This window comes from Emys orbicularis, chromosome 1 (genome assembly GCF_028017835.1).
Source record: "Emys orbicularis isolate rEmyOrb1 chromosome 1, rEmyOrb1.hap1, whole genome shotgun sequence".
Lineage (NCBI taxonomy): Eukaryota > Metazoa > Chordata > Testudines > Emydidae > Emys > Emys orbicularis.
The window spans coordinates 294,990,102-295,013,949 of record NC_088683.1 but is presented as its reverse complement, the minus strand read 5'-3'; the positions used below and the strand labels follow the sequence as shown (position 1 = coordinate 295,013,949).

The 23,848-nt window shown below is 40.4% G+C and overlaps 1 protein-coding gene across 7 annotated transcripts in view; it reads right to left on the bottom strand.

Annotated features, from left to right (window-relative positions):
- PCDH9 (protocadherin 9) overlaps positions 1-23,848 on the bottom strand; it is an 878,971-nt gene that overhangs the window by 523,402 nt on the left and 331,721 nt on the right. Inside the window, exon 4 of one of the 7 annotated variants that reach the window (XM_065412758.1) lies at positions 15,712-15,735. The exons of the other annotated variants lie outside the window; for them this stretch is intronic. Within the exon in view, the coding sequence (XP_065268830.1) occupies positions 15,712-15,735 (24 nt within the window). The remainder of the gene's footprint in view (positions 1-15,711; positions 15,736-23,848) is intronic. 7 annotated transcript variants of the gene reach the window in all.

Genomic DNA, 23,848 nt, shown 5'->3' with positions numbered 1-23,848 from the left:
TAGACAATGTCAAGGGCACCACTGCACTTTTGACCAATTACAGCTCAGCTTTGCATCAGGCAGCGTGATTGGTCTCCTCTTTGGTTCTCTGATTAGCTCTACCCTCCTGAACAAGCAGATATGGGCCAGAACAGGAGAGGTGTGGACAACTCTTCCTCCCTTGCTGGAACAGAAAGCATTTATCTCCCCTTACCTCACCCCACCTATGGGCTGAAGAAGAGGTAAGCAGCTTGCTGTTGCATTATCACCACCACAAAACAATGACTTTTTGAGACCAGAGTGATGCTTGTTGAAAGGAAAAAGCACACTGAAGAATTATAATGGGCATGTGTCCTCTCCTTGAACCGAGGTCTTCATTTGTCAAAGTTTCAATATCCCATTTCACTCACTACTAAGCTTTGATAACAAGGCACTATCAGTATCTAAAAGCACCTTCTGTTTTCTAGCAAACTTCATCCCTTTCTCCTGGCTAGAGTGACACATGCATTTCTCACCTCCGGACTGAACTATTGGCAATTTATTGTATCTGAAGCTGAATGTGAAAATAAAGTGTAAACGCTCCAGATGGTATAGAAAGCATCTGATCACCTCCTCCGTGTTTAGGCAAACCTGTGTTCCATTCCCTTCATTGACTACCCCTCTGCTTCAACTGCCAGTTTAAAGTCTTGGTCACAAACTTCAAGACAGTTAATGGATTTGACCCCAGTTACATTAGAGATCACATTTCAGTGTATGAACTACAAAGACAGTTGTACTCCTCCAGAACTATGTAGATCAAAGCCAAGACAGAAGCATGTGAGTCAGGGATGAAGCATTCACACTCGCCCCAGAGGATTTGTCTCTTAGACAAATGCACTGAAAAAAATCTCCACTCACTGTTCAATACATTTTTGCTACTGTAACTAGAATGACATTCCTATAGATTCCAAGGTCAGAAGGGACCATTGTGATCATATATTTTGAGCTCCTGCATAAAACAGTTCATAGAATTTCTCCAAATTCATTCCTAGAGCAGAACTTTTAGAAGAAAACATCCAATCTTTATCTAAAATTTCCCAGTGATGAAGAATCTACCATGACCCTTGGTAACCTGTTCCAATGGATAATTACCCTCACTGTTAAAAAGTTAGAATGTATTGATGGTTTGAATTTGTCTAACTTCAAAATTCCATCCATTGGATCAGGTTGTACCTTTCTCTGCTAGATTGAAGAGCCCATCATCAAATAATTGTCCCCTATGCAGGTACTTATAGACTAATCAAGTCATCTCTTGACCTTTTCTTTGTTAAACTAACTAAATTGAATTCCTTGAGTATCCCCACAGAGCATGTTACAGTGACAACCACTCCCTCTGCACCTCTCCTTCCAAAAAAATCCTTGCATTCTTTTCTGTGAGAATTATATACTTCAGTTCCTGTTATGGATCTGTTTTTGTCACTTACTTAACACAGTGGCAGTGTTTGAGCCAAGCTCAAGTATTGTATAGGCATCCTTATCTGAGGTGGGACTCTCAGAACAGATTAGAAAATGGAACTTCAGAAATCATGTATCTCACCTAGTGGATGTTGGATGCATTATGGTCAAGTGATGTTCTCGACCTCAGGAAAAGGATAGCTGACTATTGAGTTTCTGTGACACATCTTGTTGATCATCCAGCTGCACTGGCATTGTTTTAGATCAGTGGCTCTCAAACTTTTCTACTGGTGACCCCTTTCACATAGCAAGTCTCTGAGTGTGACCCCCCCTTATACATTAAAAAAAAAACACATTTTAATATATTTAACACCATTATAAATGCTGGAGGCAAAGCGGGGTTTTAGGTGGAGGTTGACAACTCGCGACCCCTCCATGTAATAACCTTGCGACCCCCTGAGGGGTCCCGACCCCCAGTTTGAGAACCCCTGTTTTAGATAAAGCCTGTCCTTGGTAAAACACAATTTGTTCCAGAAGTTTTTTGAGAGTGAATAATGGCTAGATGTGCCCGGAACAAGTTCTTCAGACAAAGTTCTTCTTAAAACACATGTGGGTGTTTGATGGCCTGCAAGCAGGTGATTTGGTTTGCTGCCAAAGCCAGTATCTACTTTACTTTATCTTCAGAAGACTGTCATTTGGCTGACACGGTGACATCACTTCAGGAAATACTACCTCCTGAGGACCACATCAAGTGCAATTGTTCAGAGAGCTATGTGCATTATCATACAAATTAGTGAGTGGCACCTGCCAGCTGGCTCAAAAATCTTAAAAAAGGCAAGACCAAAATGCATGCATGACAGTAAAACTATATCCCCAAAGAAAAAAACAAGGAAGGGAGAGCATGAAAACTGTTCTAAGGCTCCAAATTCTAACTATGGAGAGAGAGAGAGAGAAAGAGAGTGTGTGTGTTCAAATGATGATGCTAAGATACTAGTAATATAAAATTAGAAGGCAAAGTAGGTAATGTAAAGGTAAAGTCGACTTTAAACTAGAAATGAATTTACAGGCTTGACTTCAAGACAAAAATACTATGCAGTGCAAATAAATTCTGGAACCAAAGGACAAAGAAGGAATATGTGCAAGCTGAAAAGGTGCTCCTGGATAAAGGACATAGAAAAGTGGCTTGAGAGTTATTATTGCAGGAAAAAAATCTCTGAAGCTCTCAACCCATTGCACAGAGGCAGTGAATAAGTCAAACAAAATCTGGGTAGAATTGCACTAGTAAAGTACTAGTGCATAAATCAAAGAAAACAGAATGTTTATATAAAGCACTAGTTGCAATCCCAAGTGCTATGTAGCATTTTGTTTTAAAAGCTATGATAAGAGGTAGTTCATTAACTGTGGGGCACTGTATGAAGGAAGGAAGCAAGAATTTTCTGCATCCCCTGAAAGAATGAAACTCCTAAGGGCTCTTGAGATTTCAAAACAAAATTTCAGCATGTGACCCCTTTGATGATCAGGACATAGAATGGGGCACCAAACACAGCTGCCTAAAAAAGCTTCTGGATACAATTGCCCTCTGAAGGTCACACCGCAGATCATCACTTATGACAACAGGAGGCTTGGAATGTATGATAGGAATGTTGAGATCACACAGCAAATTTAATTCACATTTTCAGAAAGTTATAGAAATCATGAAAAGGAGAAATGAGTTCTAGACCAATACATTAATCAGCCAAAGTGCAAGAAGTGAGGACAGAGTAAAATAAGGTTGACTGGGCAGGTCATGCAAGACTAGAGTGATTTTAAGATTAACCTACATATTAATCCCAACCTTATTACATAAACTATGTTTAATATTCCTCAATTAATCTTTAAACAAATATTAGTTTTACTGAGTAGTGTCCTCTCCATATGAGGATTTATTTATTTTCCCTGTTAATTCTGAGGTTTTCCTGGAAATTCAGGCATAGCGTTCAGGTTTTATAGTTCCACGGGAAATAAATAAAAAAAAGAGTGAGGGACGGTCCATGTTTATGAATTAATGACATTATTTATCATAGGTCACATTCTGCTACTCTTACGCATGCTGAGTAGCACCATATTCCAGAAGAGCCCCATTGAAATCAATTAATACATGGAGTAAGGCACCACTCAGTTTGAGCAAGGGTATTATAATATGGCTCTACAGCAGAAGTGGCAACAAAAGGTATAGTTAAAGTTGCATAATTTTCCATTTTCCCCACAAAGCTGCCCATTTTCATTCCTCTTGGTTTTTTTTTTTTTTTTTTAAGACCAAGCAAAATGGTTCAGCCATTAATTAGTATGATGAGAGTGGGTGGGAAAAACAAAACAAAAATCAAACCCATACCTTTTCCTGTTATTAAAAAATGACTTTTAGTGTTTTGTGGCTACCGTGTGCTTCCTGTTCTAGTGCTGAGATTGCTTAGTGTATGAGTATAAAGCTGAAGCTTGGCATGGAGTTAGACGTCACTGAGCAGAAATACTTTAGTATTCTGGTGAAGACTGGTTTAGAATTACCTGAGTTAAAAATCTACTAAAAATTGCACTCCCTGGATATGAAGTACATTTTTCACAAAAAGGCTGAAGTTAATGGGACTAGTCACATGCTTAAGTGCTTTGCTGGATCAAGGTTAAAATGCACACGTAAAGATGGCAACACTGTTTTTGTTGTGCTTGGATAACTTTCCTACACAGGGACAAATGTTTTGCAGGCATGTAGGCCTAGATGCAAAGTTCATTGAAGTCAAGGTGGAGGCCTTCTCATATTCACTTCACATCTTTCAAGACAGGGGTTCCTAAACTTGGTTTGCAGCTTGTTCAGGGTAAGCCCCTGGTGGGCCGTGAGACGCTTTGTTTACCATGAACCAAGTTTGGGAACCCCTGCTTTAAGGTATGCTGTGGAATCCCTGCCACATTCTCACCAGCAGGGAAGGAGGAGGGAGAGAGAGAGAGAGATCCTTATTGCTATGTTTATTTGAAGGAAGCACTGTGGTGGCAGGGGCCATATAAGAACTTAGAGAATTAGATTCTTTACATGTCTTCTACATTAAAACCTACAGGAGAGATGCTCTTTCCTATGGTCTTCCTAAGGTGAGCTGTAAAAATGCCACTGATTGCAGATTTGTGCATGGAGTGGAGTGCTTGCATGGTGTCTAGCCACATAGCTGCACCACAATTTTTTTTTTCAAAAATTTTTTTTCTATTAACCAAAAAAACAAAAACAAAAAAACAAAGAAACCCACACCTTTGTTAAAAGACCATGAAAACTCATAAGGAGAGATGCTCAAAAATAGGAACACTTTTCCCCAGAAATGTATAGAGTTGTCCATATTTTTCAATCAGCTCTGGTTGTGTCATTTTGCGCTCAAGTCAAGAAATGAAGTTAAGGTTGTATATTCAACACCCAAAAAAGTTTGTTCTAACAGGACTTCCAGGCCAAATTTTTATACCACGATTATTTAGATTGTTCATAAAGGTATGTAAAAAAAAAAAAAAAACGCTTCAGAAATTCTGAAGTCCCTTTTGATGTTTGCCTATCATCACTGCTTATAAATCACTATCCTTCTCAATCAAATCTATTATATGCTTAAAGAAAGATCCAATATAATAAACAGGCAAAGAGCTCGGATAGGAGAACTAGATGAATTTCCATATGAAGGATGATTAGAAAGCAGAAAAAGAAAAAGCTGAATGTGCTTAATGGTATTTCTCTGTTGTTACAGTTACTGATGCTGTAATATTGGTTTCCCCATTTTCCTTAAGCACAGCAGGTAACAACCTGATTGATAGTTAATGGACAAGCAAATTTGCCAATAAGTTCTTTTCAGAATGGTCAAATGCATGTTATGCTTGCAGAGCAGGAGAGAAGGAGGGGGACGGAGAAGGAAAGTGGGCGGAGGGAGTGCTACCATGTCACGTAGATGCTGTTGATAAAATTTATAGCTAAAAATTTAATATGTTTAGGACCATGATGAAATGCTTATCATCTGCTTGCATTGCCTGGAGTACTTGCTGATCCCAGCCCGCTCAGCATGTCCTGGTAATGAAATGAAATAGCATGGGCCCTGTGCCTGCAAAATAAAATTCATTTAATTACAGTTCAAGGTTTTTTTCCCTCTCTTTCAGGCTGGGCTCAGGAGCTTACAGATCAGACTATACAGAATACTTAATTTTTTTCAAACCATACTCTTCATCTGGCATGAGAAAGATAACCAAAAATCTAAGGTCTGAATTTAGCATCTTATTGGCATTGATCCCAGTAGGGGGTGTTTATTTTGTTTTTTTAAAATATAGACCTCATTGCTTGTAAGCATTTGTTGGGGAAAAATAATCTTATTCAGAAACAATGCAGAGGTTTGGTAATATCTTAGCTTTCCACCCCCTCCCCCCCCCCCCCCCCGGCTCGGCATCTTCCCTTTCATGTAACATCCTGCATGCCATTCTTAAATGGTGAGATCCTTCGGCTTCATAACATTTCCCAAAGTTAGTAGGCCACAGCAGGTTCTACTGCCTCATTTTTTCCATCCCATCTTTGTTAAAGAATAAATCCTAAATTTGACCACTGATCCAATATGACACGTATGACTGAAAATTCTTATGGACCAACATAGCTAAAGAAATAAAGTGGCACATACATAGACTGTTTTCATCCCAGATTCTCAATGCACTTCACAAACAATTAATTATGCCTCATAAAATGTGTGTGAAGTAAATTTTAATTTAGCCAATCCAAGACAGAAAATTTTGGAGCTGCTTCTGCTCTGACAGTATTAAAATCAGGATTAGTCTCTTAGTTACTTTTGCAAGATCATGCAGGAAGTCAGTAAGAGTCCTCTCAGTCCCTGATTTGACAGCTTGTGAACTTTGCAGGTAGGGCTAACGAAAAATAAAGTTTGCCATAGCTACAATGTAATAATTTGATGGTGGTTCAGTTAAAGAGCATGAGGAGTAAGTTTGTCTAGAATTTGTCCCTAAGTATTTCTGGAATTCAAAATTAAACTAAACAAAACAAGTGGATCCGTTTTCTGTACTATGGAGGCAAATTTAACTCAGAGGCAGTGTGTGTCCCTAGTAATGATGTAAACTAGTGAGGAATGGTTACCACTTCTTTCTTGGGACAAACCAAATCTGTTTTGATAAGGCCCTAAAGTCTATGATTTAATTTGTATTAAGGATAACAGATGGTAACTTTCCATGGAAGTTTGTTGCTATTTTATGAGGAAAGTCATTAATAAGCAGATTTGGCAGTGGGATGAATGGTATGATGGCTGAAGTGCTAGCCTGGGACTCTGGATACTTGGGTTCAGTTCCCTGTTCTACCTCCTTGACCTTTTGCAAGTCGCACAGCCTCTCTGTACCTCAGTTCCCCATCTGTGAAATGGTGAGAATAATGTACATCCCCCCCCGTGAGGCAGGGAAGCACTAAACATTGTTAGGCACTCAGATAGCAAGGAGGCCATACAGGTACCCAAGATACATAGATTAAATGCAACCATTTTATGATCTTTAATATGGACGGAACTTTGACGTCATACCTCATGGGCAAGATGGGGAGTATGGAACAGAAACAGTTCTGAAAATATTTTCATAGGACGTGTTCAGATGGGATATGAACTACCCTCAGGGCAAATGCCTGGGCTGTGCAGAATCTTCCAGACTGAAAGGTGCTGAATCTTGAGGCTTTTAATTTTAAGTTTTATTTATTTATTGTTAATTAAACACAGCATGTCATAATTATGTTTCTCATTTCATGGCTCATTCTAATCTTAAATGCTCTGACTTGATATCTTTTTTTAACCTCAATCTAATCCTATAATCCCATTTGCTTGTCATTTTCCATAGTCAAACCCACTTTGAGAGCCCTCATTATAGCAAATGAGGGAATGAGTGGGCAGCAAAGTTACATAGTGCCAATTTGGCCTCACATGAATGAAAAGCACAGCTAAATCTAAGGGGGGAAGGAATCTAACACTTTCAAAAACAGAAGCACATTCAGCAAGGTGCTGCAGAAATTAATTGTTCAACAGGACTGGGTTACTGACCTCATTAAAAACCCCAGTTGCAAGCAGCTACCTGATTTTTTCCTGATGCATGTCTGCTGCCCTCTGATAGCACATCCCTTGTTGGTAAATTTAACACAGGACTTTTGGAACTGCAGCAGAATTCTTTCAACAATCATTTTCCAGGGCCTTGTAGTGATTGTCATTCCCTCCTCCCCATACAGGCGTACACTCCTCCAGATTATTTTAACTACTCCACAAGGTAATGCTTTATATATTTATTTTATTCTGACTTGCAATACTGCCATTTCAGCACCACATTCAAATACTTGATTATGCCCACTATGAGTGTAAATCTGGGCATCCTACCACTGAGTATGACTGGCTTCAATATTGGTAGAGGGATGATGGTATTTTATTGCCTATACCACTCCTTTCATTTGCCCTTTGGTTAACTAGTGGTGCTATGGATCTTAATGAACCAAAACATCTTTTCATGCATTGACAAGTCTAGTCTGGCATTAGAAAAAGACAACCTCCCAATTTGGAAATGGGGTACTGAGCCTTTAGCTTCTACTGGTTTGAGTGAAGCCATGTTGATGAAGACCAAATGTTATTACTTTCTGATGTTTGTGCAGCAGCCTATATTTCACTAAGAAAGTCACTCAGATCTGTAATGACCCTGTGGGGTACCAAGGAATCATCTGCAACTGGCCAGAGGATTATGCCATATTGTAAGAAGGGCAGGCCTGTCTGGAGCACCCTCATGCCTCAGGCTGTGGCATGAAACGTGTACCTGCCTCAGTTTCTCTCCTTCAGACCCCCTCTCTCCCCCAAGATTATTCAAAACATCTTTCCTAGTATAAATATAGCCCTTGTGGGGTTTATTTATTACAGCAGTCCTATGCACATAAATCATAACAAGAGTCCCACAACCATAGTCCAGAATTCCCCCATTATAGTTCAAACAAGACATGTAACATACTGATCCCGCATCCCCTGCCACACTCCCGCTCAGTCCTCTGCTGTCTTAGACCAGGACAGCCACCCGAGGCCTTCCAACTGAAGGCAATTCTGTTCTGCTCAGTAGGAACCATGTATAGCTTTTCTACTGGGAGCACCCCTCACTCTCACTGGCCTTCTCACAGTTCTTGTGGGTCCAGTGGAGATGTCAGTGAGAAAGCTCTTCCTCTGCTCCCCAGTCTTCAGCCCTCTCTGGACCTTGGCTCCATCTTAGAGCCTGCAGGCAACTCCCTCTGCTGCTCCTCCTGCCCTTTCCAGCCCTCTGGCGCTGGCTTTAGGAAGTCAGCCAGCAAACCCCTCTTGCTGCTCTTCTTGTCTTCAGTCCTTCCCACAGGGAACACCTTCTGCTCCCCTCTGGGACCTTCCCCAATCCCTTAGTCTCTGGCAGCTCTCACCTGGCCTTCCTGACTGAACCAGTTTGCTGTGACTCACTGGGACTCCCTCTCACCAGGTCTCTCCCTGAACCTGTGTAGTCCCAAGTGCTTCCCTGTCCTCTTAACTAGCCAAGTAGGAGCACCTGCTCTGGCACAGAGGATCTGGACTTGCTTCTTTTATTGGGGCCAGGCACCCTGTGACCCCAGTCTGGCCATAGTGACCCATGACTGTGTGGTATCAGGATGGTTGACTAACTCACATAAAGAATGAAGCCACATACCCTGAAACTCTCAGGTACAAAAAGTAGTAGACTATCACCCCAATACTTTGCTCTTTGCGCTGTCTCCCCACTGACTACCGAGATCTGTGCAAGCTTTCTGTTCTAATATTCTCACCTCTCCATGGAATTGGCTCTAGCTAGTGGAGAAATTGCTCCTTCCTCTGTGACCCCTATGCTCGCTGAAACAATGGAATGCTTGCCCAGGAGTGAGAGGATTAAAGGCAAGAAACATAATTTTTACAGGAGCTTGGCCTTGAATATTCAACATAAGAATGGCCATACTAGGTCAGACCAATGGTCCATCTAGCCTCGTATCCGGTCTTCCGACAGTGGCCAATGCCAGGTGTTTCAGAGGGAATGAACAGAACAGGTAATCATCAAGTGATCCATCCCCTGTTGTCCATTCTCAACTTATGGCAAACAGAGGCGAGGGCCACTTCAGAGCATGGTTTTGCATCCCTGCCCATCCGGGCTAACAGCCATTGATGGACCTATCTTCTTTTTGGAACCCTGTTATAGTCTTCGTTTCACAACATTCTCTGGCAAAGAGTTGCAAAGGTGGACTGTGCGTTGTGTGAAGAAATACTTCCTTTTGTTTCTTTTAAACCTGCTGCCTATTAACTTCACTCCTACAAGAGGTAAGAATAACCAGAGGTCTCACTGCTTTCTGAATAAGCTAAAGAACTCATCTGATTTGACTTGGCTTTCCCATGCTCAGTTTCTCTTTCTTTCACACACCAAAAGCAATCATTCAATCAAAAATATATGTCCATCAAGCTTTCTCCTATAGGCTGGAAAGGAAGAAAGCATGAGATATATGATTAGTGTTATCTATAATTACATATTTGGAAAGTGTTCAGATAATATAGTGATGTGGGCAAATATACTAGATGAGGGCTGGCAGGTGTATGGATGGGATAGGAGTTGGTGGTCTCTGTACAGTGGCAGCAGTCTACATTGTAATAGGCAGTATCAAATGATGCACCAAAACAGAATAGGTATGGGGACTGAAGCTCCTCTTCCTGCAGAGTTTTCTCCTGTTCAGACCCACCTTAGAGGGTGGCAGAGCATGCACTGTTGCTACCAATGCAACAACTGTTCTGTGAAGAGCTAGAGAGCAGTTTTACATCACTTTTCACAAGAAGTGAAGTTTTTATTTTAAAAAAAAACCTCTGTGCACAATATCTCTAGCAAGACTGTAGATTACTGCTATTAATGTATTTAATCTTTGATTATCAAGCTTCCTGTCATTTAGTTGCTATTCTGTAGATTTTTAGAATAAACCAAGTAAATCCAGGCTAGGAGATTCACCTTGCAGATTACCTTCCCTCTGCTTGTATTTGATGAGATAAGTTGCCTCCAGATTCATTATCAGTAACTGCTACAACCTCCAACCATAATCAAGCACAGATAACCATGAAGTACTATAGCACTGACCAACTAAACACTGCACTAAGGTCTATTAAAGAAGTCTTGATTACTGAAAAACTGAACTCCTCCAACCAGAGCCAAAGCCGCACAAGGTAGTTACAGAACTTATCAAGTCTTGTTTAAACCAAACATATATCTACCCGCACTCTTCATTTTTATTTTTTATCCGTCAACTAGCAGAACATATTTTTTTTGGTTTATCACAAGGTATCTGTCTGTTCCATCCTCCAAGTCATTTTTCACACTCCTCAAGGTCACAGGGAAGTCTCAGTAGGAAAGTATTTGTGTTGATTGATTGATGCTGTGATGCCTATGTCTACTGGTGCTGCTAAATTAGCTCCCCTCAATAAAGTGATTGAACTTAAAAAAAAAAAAACAAATACACCCTCTTGTGAATCCAGTTAACAAGATTCATAAGGAGGTCTCTGCGCCCGAGATCCAAGTGCATTGCCTCGCTAATCTCTGGTCAGCTGCTGAGTCCCAGCAATGAAAATTTTGCCCTAAAATTGTTGTTGAGATAACATCATTAAACATCAATGATTAAAAATGAAGCTTGGGGAGACTAACCAAGGAGGCAGCAACCATTAATTTAATGTCAGGAAAGAAAGCTCAAAAAACAAAGCTCCCCTAAACACTTCCATTTCAATGCTTCTTAATATTTATTTAAAATACTCATTAGAAGAGATAGAATCTGAGACACTAAAAATGCATTGCTATATGGACTCTTTAGCTACACAGGAAAATTATGTATATTCGAACTGTATCACTGAGAATATCAGATAAAAATTGTGTTTCTTTAACAACCACTTCCTGTTCATCTCTTACAAACTCAATAAACAGATAGAAATGCCAACAAACAGATGGTATCTACAGCAGCCAGAGGCACTATTTTAATTTCACAGAGAGGAGAGACCTGATAGTTCATGATTGTAGCAGGCACCAGTGGGTTATGGATTATCATAAAAATCTCCAATACAAGATCTTTGCTTAAAACAAGACAGACCACTCTGGAAAAGCAAAGCAGGTGCCCCAGTTGTATATGCTGAGTACTCATGAGTATGTGTCAAAGCTTCTCCCCAAGGAGTTTATCTCACAGCTCTAGTAACACTAACACTTAAGAAACCATACTGTTTTACTCCTGGAAAAAAAACCCTCCAATTTCCACCCTTCCCAAGTGAATTCGGCACCTTCAAATGTGAGAGAGTGTGTCTGCACATGAGTGAGTGTGAAAACCTCTGCATAGGTTCCAAATTCACGCACACCGCCACTGCCTGCACTATGAACAATTAACAAACAAATAGCAGTAAAACAAAGTCTGATCTAAATCTTCTCTCTAGGATTTTTCACTGCCTCTGCCCAACCTCTAGGTCTCTATGTTCAGACCCACCCAGGTTGAAGCCTGCTTCTTCCCTTGTAGGATATGTCTACACAGAAGCTGGGAGTGTGCTTCAAGCACAGGTAGGCAGATATTTTTAGCATGCTACTTGAGGTAGCATGCTAAAAATAGTACCATGGCCATGGTGGCCCAAGCAATGGATCAAGTTAGCCATCCAAGTACAATCCTGCCCCAGCCCCTATATAGCCTGCAGGCTCCAAAATGCTGGCAGGGCTAGTAGAACAGGAAAGCATCACTACCTGTGTGACAGTCTACACTATTATGGTCACCACTTTTACAAAACTGTGTTAAGTCTTGTGCAAAGTATGCTTTGTAAGGGATCTTTGGAAAAGGCATAATCTGTAGACCATTACTGTCGTGTTGAAATGTATGTATCATCATTGTATATGACATTATGAGATTTTGCTATATGTTGGTTACTGAAACATGGTGCGAGTCTGGGAAATGCCCACAGACTAGCTCTTCAGTGGCAACAAAGAAGTGACTAATATCCAGCCAGGTGTTAAGTGACCATCACCAGCCAATCAGCAGCAGGGGAGTTGTAAGCCAGGGGTTCTCAAACTGGGGGTCAGGATCCCTCAGAGGGTCATGAGGTTATTACATGGGGGGTCATGAGCTGTCAGCCTCCACCCCAAACCCCGCTTTACATCCAGCATTTATAATGGTGTTAAATATATAAAAAAGTGTTTTTAATTTATAAGGGGGGGGGGGTCGCACTCAGAGGCTTGTTATGTGAAAGGGGTCACCAGTACAAAAGTTTGAGAACCACTGTAAGCAGATTTACAATTAACATGAAAGACAGTTGCTCGAGCACATACACCATGGGGCTGCTTAACCCCCATTACACAGCAAGGATCTTTCCAGCATCTGGAGGAGAGTATAAAATAAGGGAAAGTGACATCATCACTCCACGTCTCCTGCTTTACTTACACTGAAGGAAGACAAAGACACATTTAAACTGGGGAGGGTGGTCATAACTGAAAAGTGTTTCCAGTTAGCACAGACCATTGTAGGTTTTTGGGTAAGAGAAACTGTATTACTTCAAACTTGTCTTAGCTTGATAAAATTTAGGAATTAGACTGCAATTTTATCTTTTATTTCCTTTTGTAACCAGTTTTGAATTTCTATGCCCATACTACTTATGATCACTTAAAATCTTTCGGTAATTAATAAACTTATTTTAATGTTTTATCTAAGCCAGTGTGTTTTTGATTGAAGTTTGGGGAATGTACTCAGGTTACAAAGGCTGGTGCATATTCGTACCCTTTGACGGTATGACAAACTAATTAATGAGCTTACTCTGATCAAGGGGGTCTTGAGCAGTGTAAGATGTACATTCCTGAGGTGCAAGGCTGGGGGTAAGAAAATTTGCGGGTGTCTCCCTGTATACAGTTCATGAGTGGCTGTGAGAGCCTTCATGTAACTTTGCTGGGTGTGCTGCTGCATACTGATGGCTGAGTGAACAGAGCCTATAGGGGTTTGCTGTTCACTAGCATAGCAGTGTAGGAGACAGCCTGGGCAGGAGAGTTAAAGGGGGCACAATGGTTCCACAGTCCAGATGGAACTCTGGGGAATGTCACAACCTGTCTTCAGGTCCAACCATTTTTTGCTCTGACCCAGGAGGCAATTTGTGCACATATCTCCCCGCCACCAAAGAAGGGGCCTCATGATCCCCTAGAGGAGAATAGTCCATAGGGGAGCAGGGGAGCCATGGGTTTGGACTCAGGAATGAAATAGCAAAGAGAAGCTATTGCTACTTCTCTCAGCAGAGCGTCCCCACAGAGCAATAAGAAGGTACACACACTATAGAAAACTCTTGTCTCAGTCCTGTTCTTATTGAAATCATCATGAAATCTGCCACTGCAGTGGGTATGAATCAGGCCCTAAGGAGCAAATTGAGGTTACTCTATGTACAAGGAGGGTAGAAGAAGGGCTTGTGGGGTGTGAGTGAAAGGGGTTAAACAACTCCCTAGAGCTGATCAAAAACCTCTACATTTCAGAAGAACATTCCACATTTGGAAAATGTTGACCATCTCTACCGTTCTCAAGTTCACAATAGGCTTCTGCTGAGCAAAATGGTATGTGCGGTGGGGATAGGACAAGGAGGACCTACTAGTGTCACTAGGGGCGGCTCCAGGCACCAGCCCAGCAAGCGCGTGCCTGGGGCGGCAAGCTGCAGGGAGCGGCCTGCCGGTCGCCGTGAGGGCAGCAGGCAGGCGGCTTTCGGCGGCGTGCCTGCAGGAGGTCCGCCGGTCCCGCAGCTTCAGCGGCAATTCACCGGTGGGGATGCCGATGGCGCGGTACCGGTGGACCTCCCGCAGGTATGCCACCGAATCCGCATGACCAGCGAACCGCCCACAGGCGCGCCACCAAAAGCCGCCTGACTGCCGTGCTTGGGGTGGCAAAAAACATAGAGCCACCCCTGAGTGTCACCCATCTTCCCACTTTACAGAAAGGCCTGGGTGGAGGATTTCTTCCCTGTCTCTCCCTACCCAATTTCCACTCTCCCCTTCCCCCCCCCCCATCCATCCAAACCAAAGTTCAGTTTAACTTTCATGCCTCCTTATGGTTCTGTTTTTACCAACCACTGCCAAGAACTAAACAGTTCATACCAAGCGTATCCATCAAATAACTTTCTTGCATAACTGTGCAGTAAATCTTTAACACTTTGTTCTTGTTAATGCAAAGACTGCACAAAGATTTGATTTTATGCATGCATGAACAGTCCAGAAAGATGTTCTTTTAGCAATTCAAGACTATGTGAATAGCATATAAGGATATTGTTTTCCCATGGATCAATAATATAGCCGTACCCGTAGTTAAAAAAAAACAAAACAAAAAAACCACCTTTAGAAACAAAACTAGTATATGAATGTATCTTAATGTTGCTATATCTGCTTATAAAACGATGTTCTTTATATTGGAACATCAACTTTTAGTGGCATGACAAACCATCACACTTCGTTTACTGAACAAATGTTACTATAAATGCAGTACAAGCAAACCTTTAAAACATTTTTAGTTCTCCATCTGGAAGATATAGAAATATGCTCACTCTCCAAATCTAGGGAGAGACAGTGAACACTTAAATCACTGCGATGATTAGGTGGTACTAACACAAACAGTCTTATTTAAATAATTGAGTTAGGTTATTAGTTTATATAGACTGGATATCAAATGCTAACTATTCAAAGGAGCACTGACCATGAATAGTTTCTGAAAACTATTCAAACAATTATAAAACATCAACATATTTTTAAAAACCAGGTTCAATTCTCTGACAATTCATGTTCAGAAAGAAGGGCTAATCTAAAGGACAAAATGTTTACAACAAATGGGTTCAACTAGTTGTGGTACTGAGCAAAATAGCTTTCCCCTAAAAATGAATTTCAGAGACATCATTAGACTTGTATGAAACCTGAAAGATAAACCTGAGGTTATGTGGCCACATCTAATATTTATGAGGAATACCTAACAGTTTCCAGTAGGATAATAGGAATTATCCCACAAGTCATGAGTGAAAATAAACAGAATGTCACCAGAAGGCATTACATGTCTCTCCACATATAGTACAGGATATATAATAGACGAACAAATAAAAAATGATAGAAAGAGTCCTACTATAAAGCAGAGGAAGAATACCCATTATTCTTATTGTGAAAGAGTCCCCTGGGCATAACTTCATCTTTCCTATCTGACGTCTTTTTATAAGTAAACAAAGACATTTTTATATATATATAATTTTTGGCAAGTGAAGGTTGTTTTTCCACTACAAAATAGGATGAAGAAGCTGGCTAGGTAGTAAAATCTAACAAGAGCTTAAAATCAGGGAGGTGTGTAAAGGTGTGTCATAAAGCAATCCCAACTGGCGCACCCTCCTGCAGCAGACCATGGCATGAGCGGTGTGCCCGGCTCAGTCCCACAGGTAACCCAACCACTCTCCACCAGGCTCTCTTGCTTACCCCTCCTGGGAGCCAGTTTATTACCAAACATAGTGCAAATAGTCTGTAAACAAAGCCCCAAAACACAGTCCATATAACCCCCAACACATGCAGTTCTTAAACCTCTGCTCTTTCCAGCAGGCACCCACAGCAACCTCTCTGCTGGGAGCCCTTCCATACCATACTCAAGTGTCTTCCACTACACCTAGACTCCTTGTCAGTCCTCTTCTTCTGCCCCAAGACAGCCACCCCAGCCCTTCCAAGTAGAGTGGAACCCCACTCTTCCTAGCAGGAATCCCCACAGCCCTCTGCTTGGAGCTCATCTTTACCAAGGGAGATTCCCTCACTCCTCCTCACCATCTCAAACTGTTCCCTGGATCCAACTCTCCGGTATGGAGACCTCTCCGGTATGGAGACATCAGCACACAAGCCGCTCTACTGCTCCCGTGCCTTCAGCCCTCTCCAGCCCTCAGCTAAGGCTCTCCAGCTTAGAGCCAGCAGGCAATCCCCTCTGCTGCTCCTCCTACCCTCACCTCTTTAATTCTGACTCTCTGAATTGGGGAGGCCACCTGGAAAACCCCTCTTACTGCTCTCCTTGCCTTCAGTCTTCCCCCAGGAAACACCTTCTGGCTCCAGTAGCTCTCACATGCCTTTTTCCCTCAACTGTCTCTAGCAGCCCAGATCTCACTCTCTTACTGGATCTCCCTGATCCTTTATAGCTCCAAGCACTGCCCTGCCTTCTTAACTGGTGAAATGGGAGCACCTGCTCTGGCACAGGGGAGCTGGATCTTCTTCATTTAACAAGGGCCAGCCACACTCTGACAGTGTGTGTGTGATTTCTTTGCAATAACGGTAGAAACATCTGCTTTGGGACACTTTTGGAAACTGACTGCACTGTACTATCAGCTATGTTAACTATGTGTCAATGGAGAAGAGAGAAGTTGGATGCAGTGAAACCCACATTCAATCAGTAATAAAGAGTTATTCATAAAAGGTTTGGTTCACAGTAACATTCCAACTTTTGGTACTATCCAAATCAGTCCACCCACTGAGATTTTCCAGAAATGTCTGATACTCCTTGCCCCTGTCTAGGATAGAAACTTTGTCAATATTTCTGCTTCTAGGAAGCACTGAGGAATAAACCAGTGTTATTTTGTTCCCCTCAAGCTTCAACACTTGTTTAGTTTGTGTTCTGGGCTAGGTTTTTCTCTCCTCCCTTACCCTACTGGTTCATTCATCCCTAATGACACCAACTGTTAGGAAAAAAAATACGGAAACAGATAAGTTGACCAAGTATTAATGAACTTTCCCCCCCATGAGTACTGTTCTTCCCTGTCTCAGCCTACCATTGTATTGTGAGGTTTGTATATCCAAAAGGCAAATGTACTCCAGCCCTCCATCCAGAGGGGATAATCTTTCCCACCCTAAGAAAACGTCTAAACAAAAATCAAATGGGACTAACAAAAACACATTATTCAAAATGTCACCATCTCAATCTCTTGATTTTTTGCTCCTAGCTTTATTTCTACATTGTTCATTTAAACTGTAAGCAATTTGGGCCAGGGATCTGTCTTCAAACCTGTCAGTAAAGCACTTAGCACACAGTTCACACTGTACAAGTGAAAAACAACTCAATAAATAATTATAACAACAAAAACAGTGTCCTCTAACCACGCTGGTTTACTGCATCAGAAAGGAAGCTCTCTCTGACAAGCAGACGGGTGCTCTCTCTCCATCTAATTCCCCACCCAATCTCCCAACATTTCTTAAGCAAGTACCTTCCTTTCTTTCTTTTTTTTTTTTTTAACTCCTCCTCCCAGCCTGTCTCCAAAGCCATCAGATCTAAGGCACCTCAATAAATTATTCATAGCCATGCTTCTCTACATCTTGCTCAAATGTGGGACTTCCTGGCATGCTTCCCCATTAATATCCATGGACATGCACACAACCTACAGAAAATCATGAACATTTGTACGTTAAATCCATAAGCAAATCCCTAGGCCTGCATTAATCATGGGAGTATACAGCGCCAGTTGTCTTACAAAGTATTCGTGGGGCAGCATGTTTTCTTTCCCTTATTCTCACTTTCACTCTCACTCTTGTTTTATGTCTAATCTACATTTTGATTCTATACATTTTGATTCCCACCTTTTCTATTCTCTACTCTGCATATTTATTATAGCTCAGGATGGCTTCAGTGCAAAGACACGGGAGCTGTCACTTGTTCAAAATCCTCCTCCGCCTCAGCCTCACCACCCTACATACTCCATTCTCTTCACAAACAGCTGCATCACAGCTGTCAGTGTGAATGGCAAAGATGTCCTTTACTGATAAGACTGTGCCTGTGGCACAGAGTTCCTTCGAACAGCTAATTAGCGGGAGGTAGGCCACAGCAAGGTTTGGTGCTGTCCATCAAATTTGCTACCAATGTCGACACCATCAAGTGTCCTGTCATGTCTGGCTCCTCATTTGAGAAAATTGGCACACCCTCTTTTTGTGGCTAAGGAAAGATGGTAGAACACAGGTTTAAAAAAATATTGAGCAAAGTGGATGCTCATTCTCTACCACAGTGTTCAGTGAATAAGGGAATTTCAAACCTCCTACAGATACATTCGTTATCTGAATGCTTTACAGCTTCTGGTTAGCCGTGAAATCCCTATACTGGTATCTCAGAGCTAAGAGGAAATTTACACACACATTGATATTTATATTAATATTAAAATATATAAGAGGTAAGAATATTACAGTTGGTGAGACTTCATTTGTTTCAGTGATTTGTAATTACTGTAGGCTGTTCACTAAATTTCTTTTCCCGCCAAAACCATATCTCTAATAAGTAAATAATCCTTGCCTGAGTGTGGAATCTCTTGTGCTCTTTTCTAAAACAAAGTTTCCTCTATGTACCCTGAGCAGTGTTAGGAACTCACAATTGTAATTAGATGAAGCCAAATTCTAGCTAGAATGGTGAACGTTAGACTGCAGAAGCTTTTTCATAAAGCAAGAGGGGAAATTTAAAAAAAAAAAAAAAGACAGATTAATAATTAGATCACTGAAGACGACCGTGTCTAATTTCAACAAGTTTTACTCAACTGAACTCCAACTGTCACTGAGCTCAATTGCAGTATTTTAGCTACAGCCCTGGGCTTGGAGGTGGTGTGGGTATCTCACAGAGGCACAATCCCACAGGATTTAATTTAGTGAAGTGTTCCTCAACCTTTTTGATACCAGGGACCAGCTTGCTACCTTCCTAAACTGTGAGAGGGAGATCTATGAGACCAGCACCGATCCACGGACTGGTCATTGAGAAACACTGATCCATTGCATTTCAAGCCAGATTGTTCCATGCAGTCATTTTCCAGCCTAGGCTTTTTTTTTTTTTTTTAAACTATGATAGATTTTTCTTATTTTCTTAAAATATATACAAGAAAGTGGAGACAGATCTCCAGTTTGACATTAGTAGCCACAGGGCCCGGCTTCTGTGATGACAAGGCTTCTAATGAAATTCCATCTCTATTAGTAGTTGTATTACTCCCTTTTCATTTTATACTTCCACTGTTACCTCAAGAAACAGAAAACTCCTTTAAGATAACTTGCCACTATTTTCACATGAATGATTTGTCAATCATAGTTTTAAGTTAGCTCCTTAAATGCCAATATGAAATATTATATAAAGAAATACATTTTTTAGCAAAGCCAAAATTGCTGGGTTAAGCATGATGAGATAAGTCAATAGTGATCAGAGAAAGGCATATTTTATATGCCTATAGTACTGCAGTAGATATATGTAACAACTAAAATCTTTTAATTCCACAGAGATTCTAGGCAATCATTGCCAAAATCAACTCTGGCTAGCAAAGAATGTGTATGTATTACCCTGGTGAATACAATTTAAAAAAAGAAATTGTATCTAAGTTGTGCTTTTTTATTTATTGTGTGCTGCAATGTTTTTGGTACAATATATAATGACTTTCACCTTACTGATCCACTCTGCTGGCTATGTTAGTATTGCTGTATCCACTTTGTGTGTGTCCACACGTGAGTGTGTAGTTCAAATGTAAAAAAGAAAAAAAAATAGCTACTTAAATAGAAGCAATTAAACTTGATGCTCTTTTTACTGAGAGATATTGGAATGTTATCATTCAGTTTCACAAAGGTGCAGGCAAGAACTTAATTTTCTCAAATTCTCAATGCCAGCAAAGTCTGTGTTATAAATCCAGGTGAAACACAGAATATTTTCTCATTCCATCAAAATGTTATTCCCAAATTTGATTTAAACCTTCTTAGTACTATGTCTTCAGATATCTTAATCAGCCATCTGCTCCCATGAATTTCACACTTGGTCTATCTGCCAAATTTCCTAGGGTAAAATCTAAAATTCACACTTATTAAAATCCTTTCCACTAATCCCCCAAACTCTGAGAGTTTAGATTTCAATCTGACATTGATTTGGGGATTTCATTCCTACAAGGAAAGAAGTCTTATCACAGAAATTCATACACTGCACACAGATCACTTTGTAAAACTACTTCAGGTCATGCGTCAAAGACAGTGACAGGGTACAGCTATTCATACTGAGATCCAGCCTCAGGTGACGTCTAATATCAGTGAGGCATCGTAGCAGAGATTCCAGAATTTGGCAACAGTTGGTTGCTGTATTTGATTCAGTGTCTGATGGGTCTGGGACATTTACATGATGTGGGGATGGGAGGGCAACATGATTATGTATTGCATCTTTTATTTCAAGGTGTATAACAGAAGTCTCTGGATTTAAAACCCTTTTCTATAACAAAACTATAGATTTAATTAGATGTGTTGCCAGGTTCTTCTTTCACTACTTACTACATCTACACTGACAAAATTGAAAGCATGTCAACTGTTACTTCTCTAAAATATTTTAACAATTCAAAACTATATCAACAGCATACAAACAACAGTTAATTATTTTTGTTTCTGTTAGAAATTGGATTCTATCAACAATATGGCTAAATGTTGAACAGCAAACATCTGTGCATTAAGGGACTAAACCAAAGCACACGCGCGCACACACATACACACACGTAATTGATGACGAGCCAAACTCTGCTCAGTTACCCAGCTGACCTTCCTGAAATTAACAAAGACAGAATTTGTTCTGGGTGGTTTAAAAGACACAGATAATCCATTACTTTAATACTCTAATCCATTTATTTATTGAATTCTTTCTTTAGATCAATGATTGGGTCGGCAGGGTATAGACACACAAATAGACACACACTATTTCTACAATTGTGGGGACAATCTTGAGACATATGTGCATACAGTGTTCCAGCAATTGAAAAACCAGGAGGTGTAGGCTGTAGTCAGAGAGGATGATAAGAGAACTGAACAGTTCCAAGAGGAGAAGAGCAGGTGGAAGAGCAGGCGGGAGGATAAGTCCAAAGAGACAACATACAAAGCAGCCTGACACTCAAATCCTGTTTTCAAAATCAATGTGTTGTGAGGGGCTGTCTGGAAAATTTCATGGAAAAAACAAGAGCCAAAATTCACAAAACCGCATCTCTCGCCCCATCACCCTATTTTCTAGCCAATGCTAGGACACACTCAAATTCTTTGTGCTCCCAGATCTTTGGCGCATTACACTAATTTTCCACCTGCTGGCACTACCAACAGGGTTCTGAAAAAAGCATTACTCTGAAGGTGTACATTGACTTCTATTTTCCCACCCCCCCAATTCACGTGATGTACTCAGTTGTGACAGTGATGTGGTCCATAGCTAAGAATACCTAGCTAGATAAAAGGCATACCTCCAGATACCACTGAAGAATTTAAATCACTTCTGGAGTTCACATGATTACTTCTGAGTACTTTTACTCAGTACTTGTGAACGTTCAGTACTTCTGAGAACTTTCCATTTCTCAATTTCTCCTGTTTGGTTAGCTTCTCATCTCTGCTCCCCATCCTGCAAACCTTTACACATGCATGCTTAACCTCACAAACAAGTAACTTTTTGCAAGACTAGGTCCTATGTTTTTAATCTTTGTTTAATAACTGTGAATTGTGTCCACTTATCCTTTCACAAGTAAGAGCCTAATCCAGCAATCTGTGATCAGAGGAATAATCCTCTCTCACACAAGTAATCTAATTGACTTCAGTGGAATTACTCCTGAGAGTAAAGTTTACTCATTCATTTACAGGTACTTACTTCTGACAGGGCTTCAAGAGTAGTTCCTTAAATCAAATCTGGTGATATAGCAGGAGTGATGATCATGGTAATTTATCAGATAAGCGAGATAACATTTAAAGTGACAATGTCAGCTCCAATTTATCTCAAAATTCAGTTTGTTAAATAAGTTTTTACAAAATGTAAGATCAATAGAAGTGTTTTCTTAAAAAAAAAAAAAAAAAAACAGACAACACACCCCGTTGGAAACAATGCTTTTAAAACAATCGATCAATTTAACAAAAGCAAGCATTCAATCTAAATACCAAAGCACTGTGCTCATGTATAAGTACCAAACAGTAAAATTGATGAGAAAGTGATTATAAACAAAAGTGAAACTGTCCAGTCTGTAACAACTGGTATCTAGACACCACAATGGCTGGGCACACTAACAATGCACAGAGACAGCTATTCAGAAATATAATTAGTTTCTTTTCATTTTCCAAGCAAAGAGAACTGCAAAACTTAAACAAGCAGAACAAATTTTTTAAAAGTATTTTTTAATCAAATGCATTCAAGTGTTGTAAGTAAAATTAGTAAGGAAATGCATACTCTTAAGCCTGACAAAGGCCCTTAACCCTACATTATAAATACTTAAATTATATTACAGATCTGGCAGTCTCCTTTAGAAATCAGATTTTCAGTGTTCTCTGTACAGAGAGACGAATGTAAGAGGAGAGAAAACTTGTAACAATTCATCAGTTAAGATAACAGCTCTTTTGTACTTCTGTGAATAGCAAGGCAGGATTGAAGTTTGGCTGCCCCTTGTTTTTACTTCTGGGATATTACATTGTGTTCCCATGTTTTGGGTTGTGATTTTTATTTGATTTTTTGAAAGTTTAAATAACAAATATTAGAAATGAATGTCAGAAATAACAGATGTTTATTTTGCTATACATTGCCCACTAAGACAAACACTTACTGATGTGCAATTCTAATGTCACCCATTTCTATTGTTAGTTTCATGCCATGCAGTTGTAAGACATTGCAAGAATTCATTTACATTCTGTGGGCAGTGGAATACCGAGATTTTGATTTTCATATTGTCAAGGCTGAATCCCCACTCTGTCACTCCGAGTGGGAAAGGTGGTGGCCTGCAAGGATTCTAAAAATTAATATTTGCCACTCCAGGCTTGTATTAAACTCCCAAGGTTACAGCTTTTCTCAGACCTTGGCTTGGTAAACGCTACCACCACCCAAATGCAAAAAATACCCTTGGACCCAGGAAGGAGCACTTGGGAATTTTCCCCTGTGGGGTACCTTTCACCCCCCTCCAGGGAAGAGCTGAGAAAGAAAACAAAGGAAATTAGCTGCGGCTACCAGCTAATCAAACAACATGCACAAACCTCTTAGGACACCAAAAATCCAATCCTGTTCTTAAAAAAGGTAAATTTTATTAAAAACAAAAAGGAAAAAAATACCTCTGGAACTTAGCCTTTTTGCTAGATCTTAAAAGAAGCAATTACAAAAAATTAAGCACCCGAAATAGCTTTCTTGGGGGTTCAGCTTAAAGGTTCAAACAAACAAACGCATCTGGGGTTAGCACAGAGAAGATCCACAAGCCAAAATAAGAAATAAACCTGATTGCCTCTAACTAAACATTCCCTATCCAAATTATTTCTTCTAGGTATGGAAGATACTTTTTCATACCTGATTCAAATCTTACACAGCATTCCTACTTATAGTATTGCTGCTCCATGTCCCTGCAGCCCAGAGAACAACAGACAAAGAGAAAGTTTCTTTCTCCATTTAAAAAAGTTTTAGCCT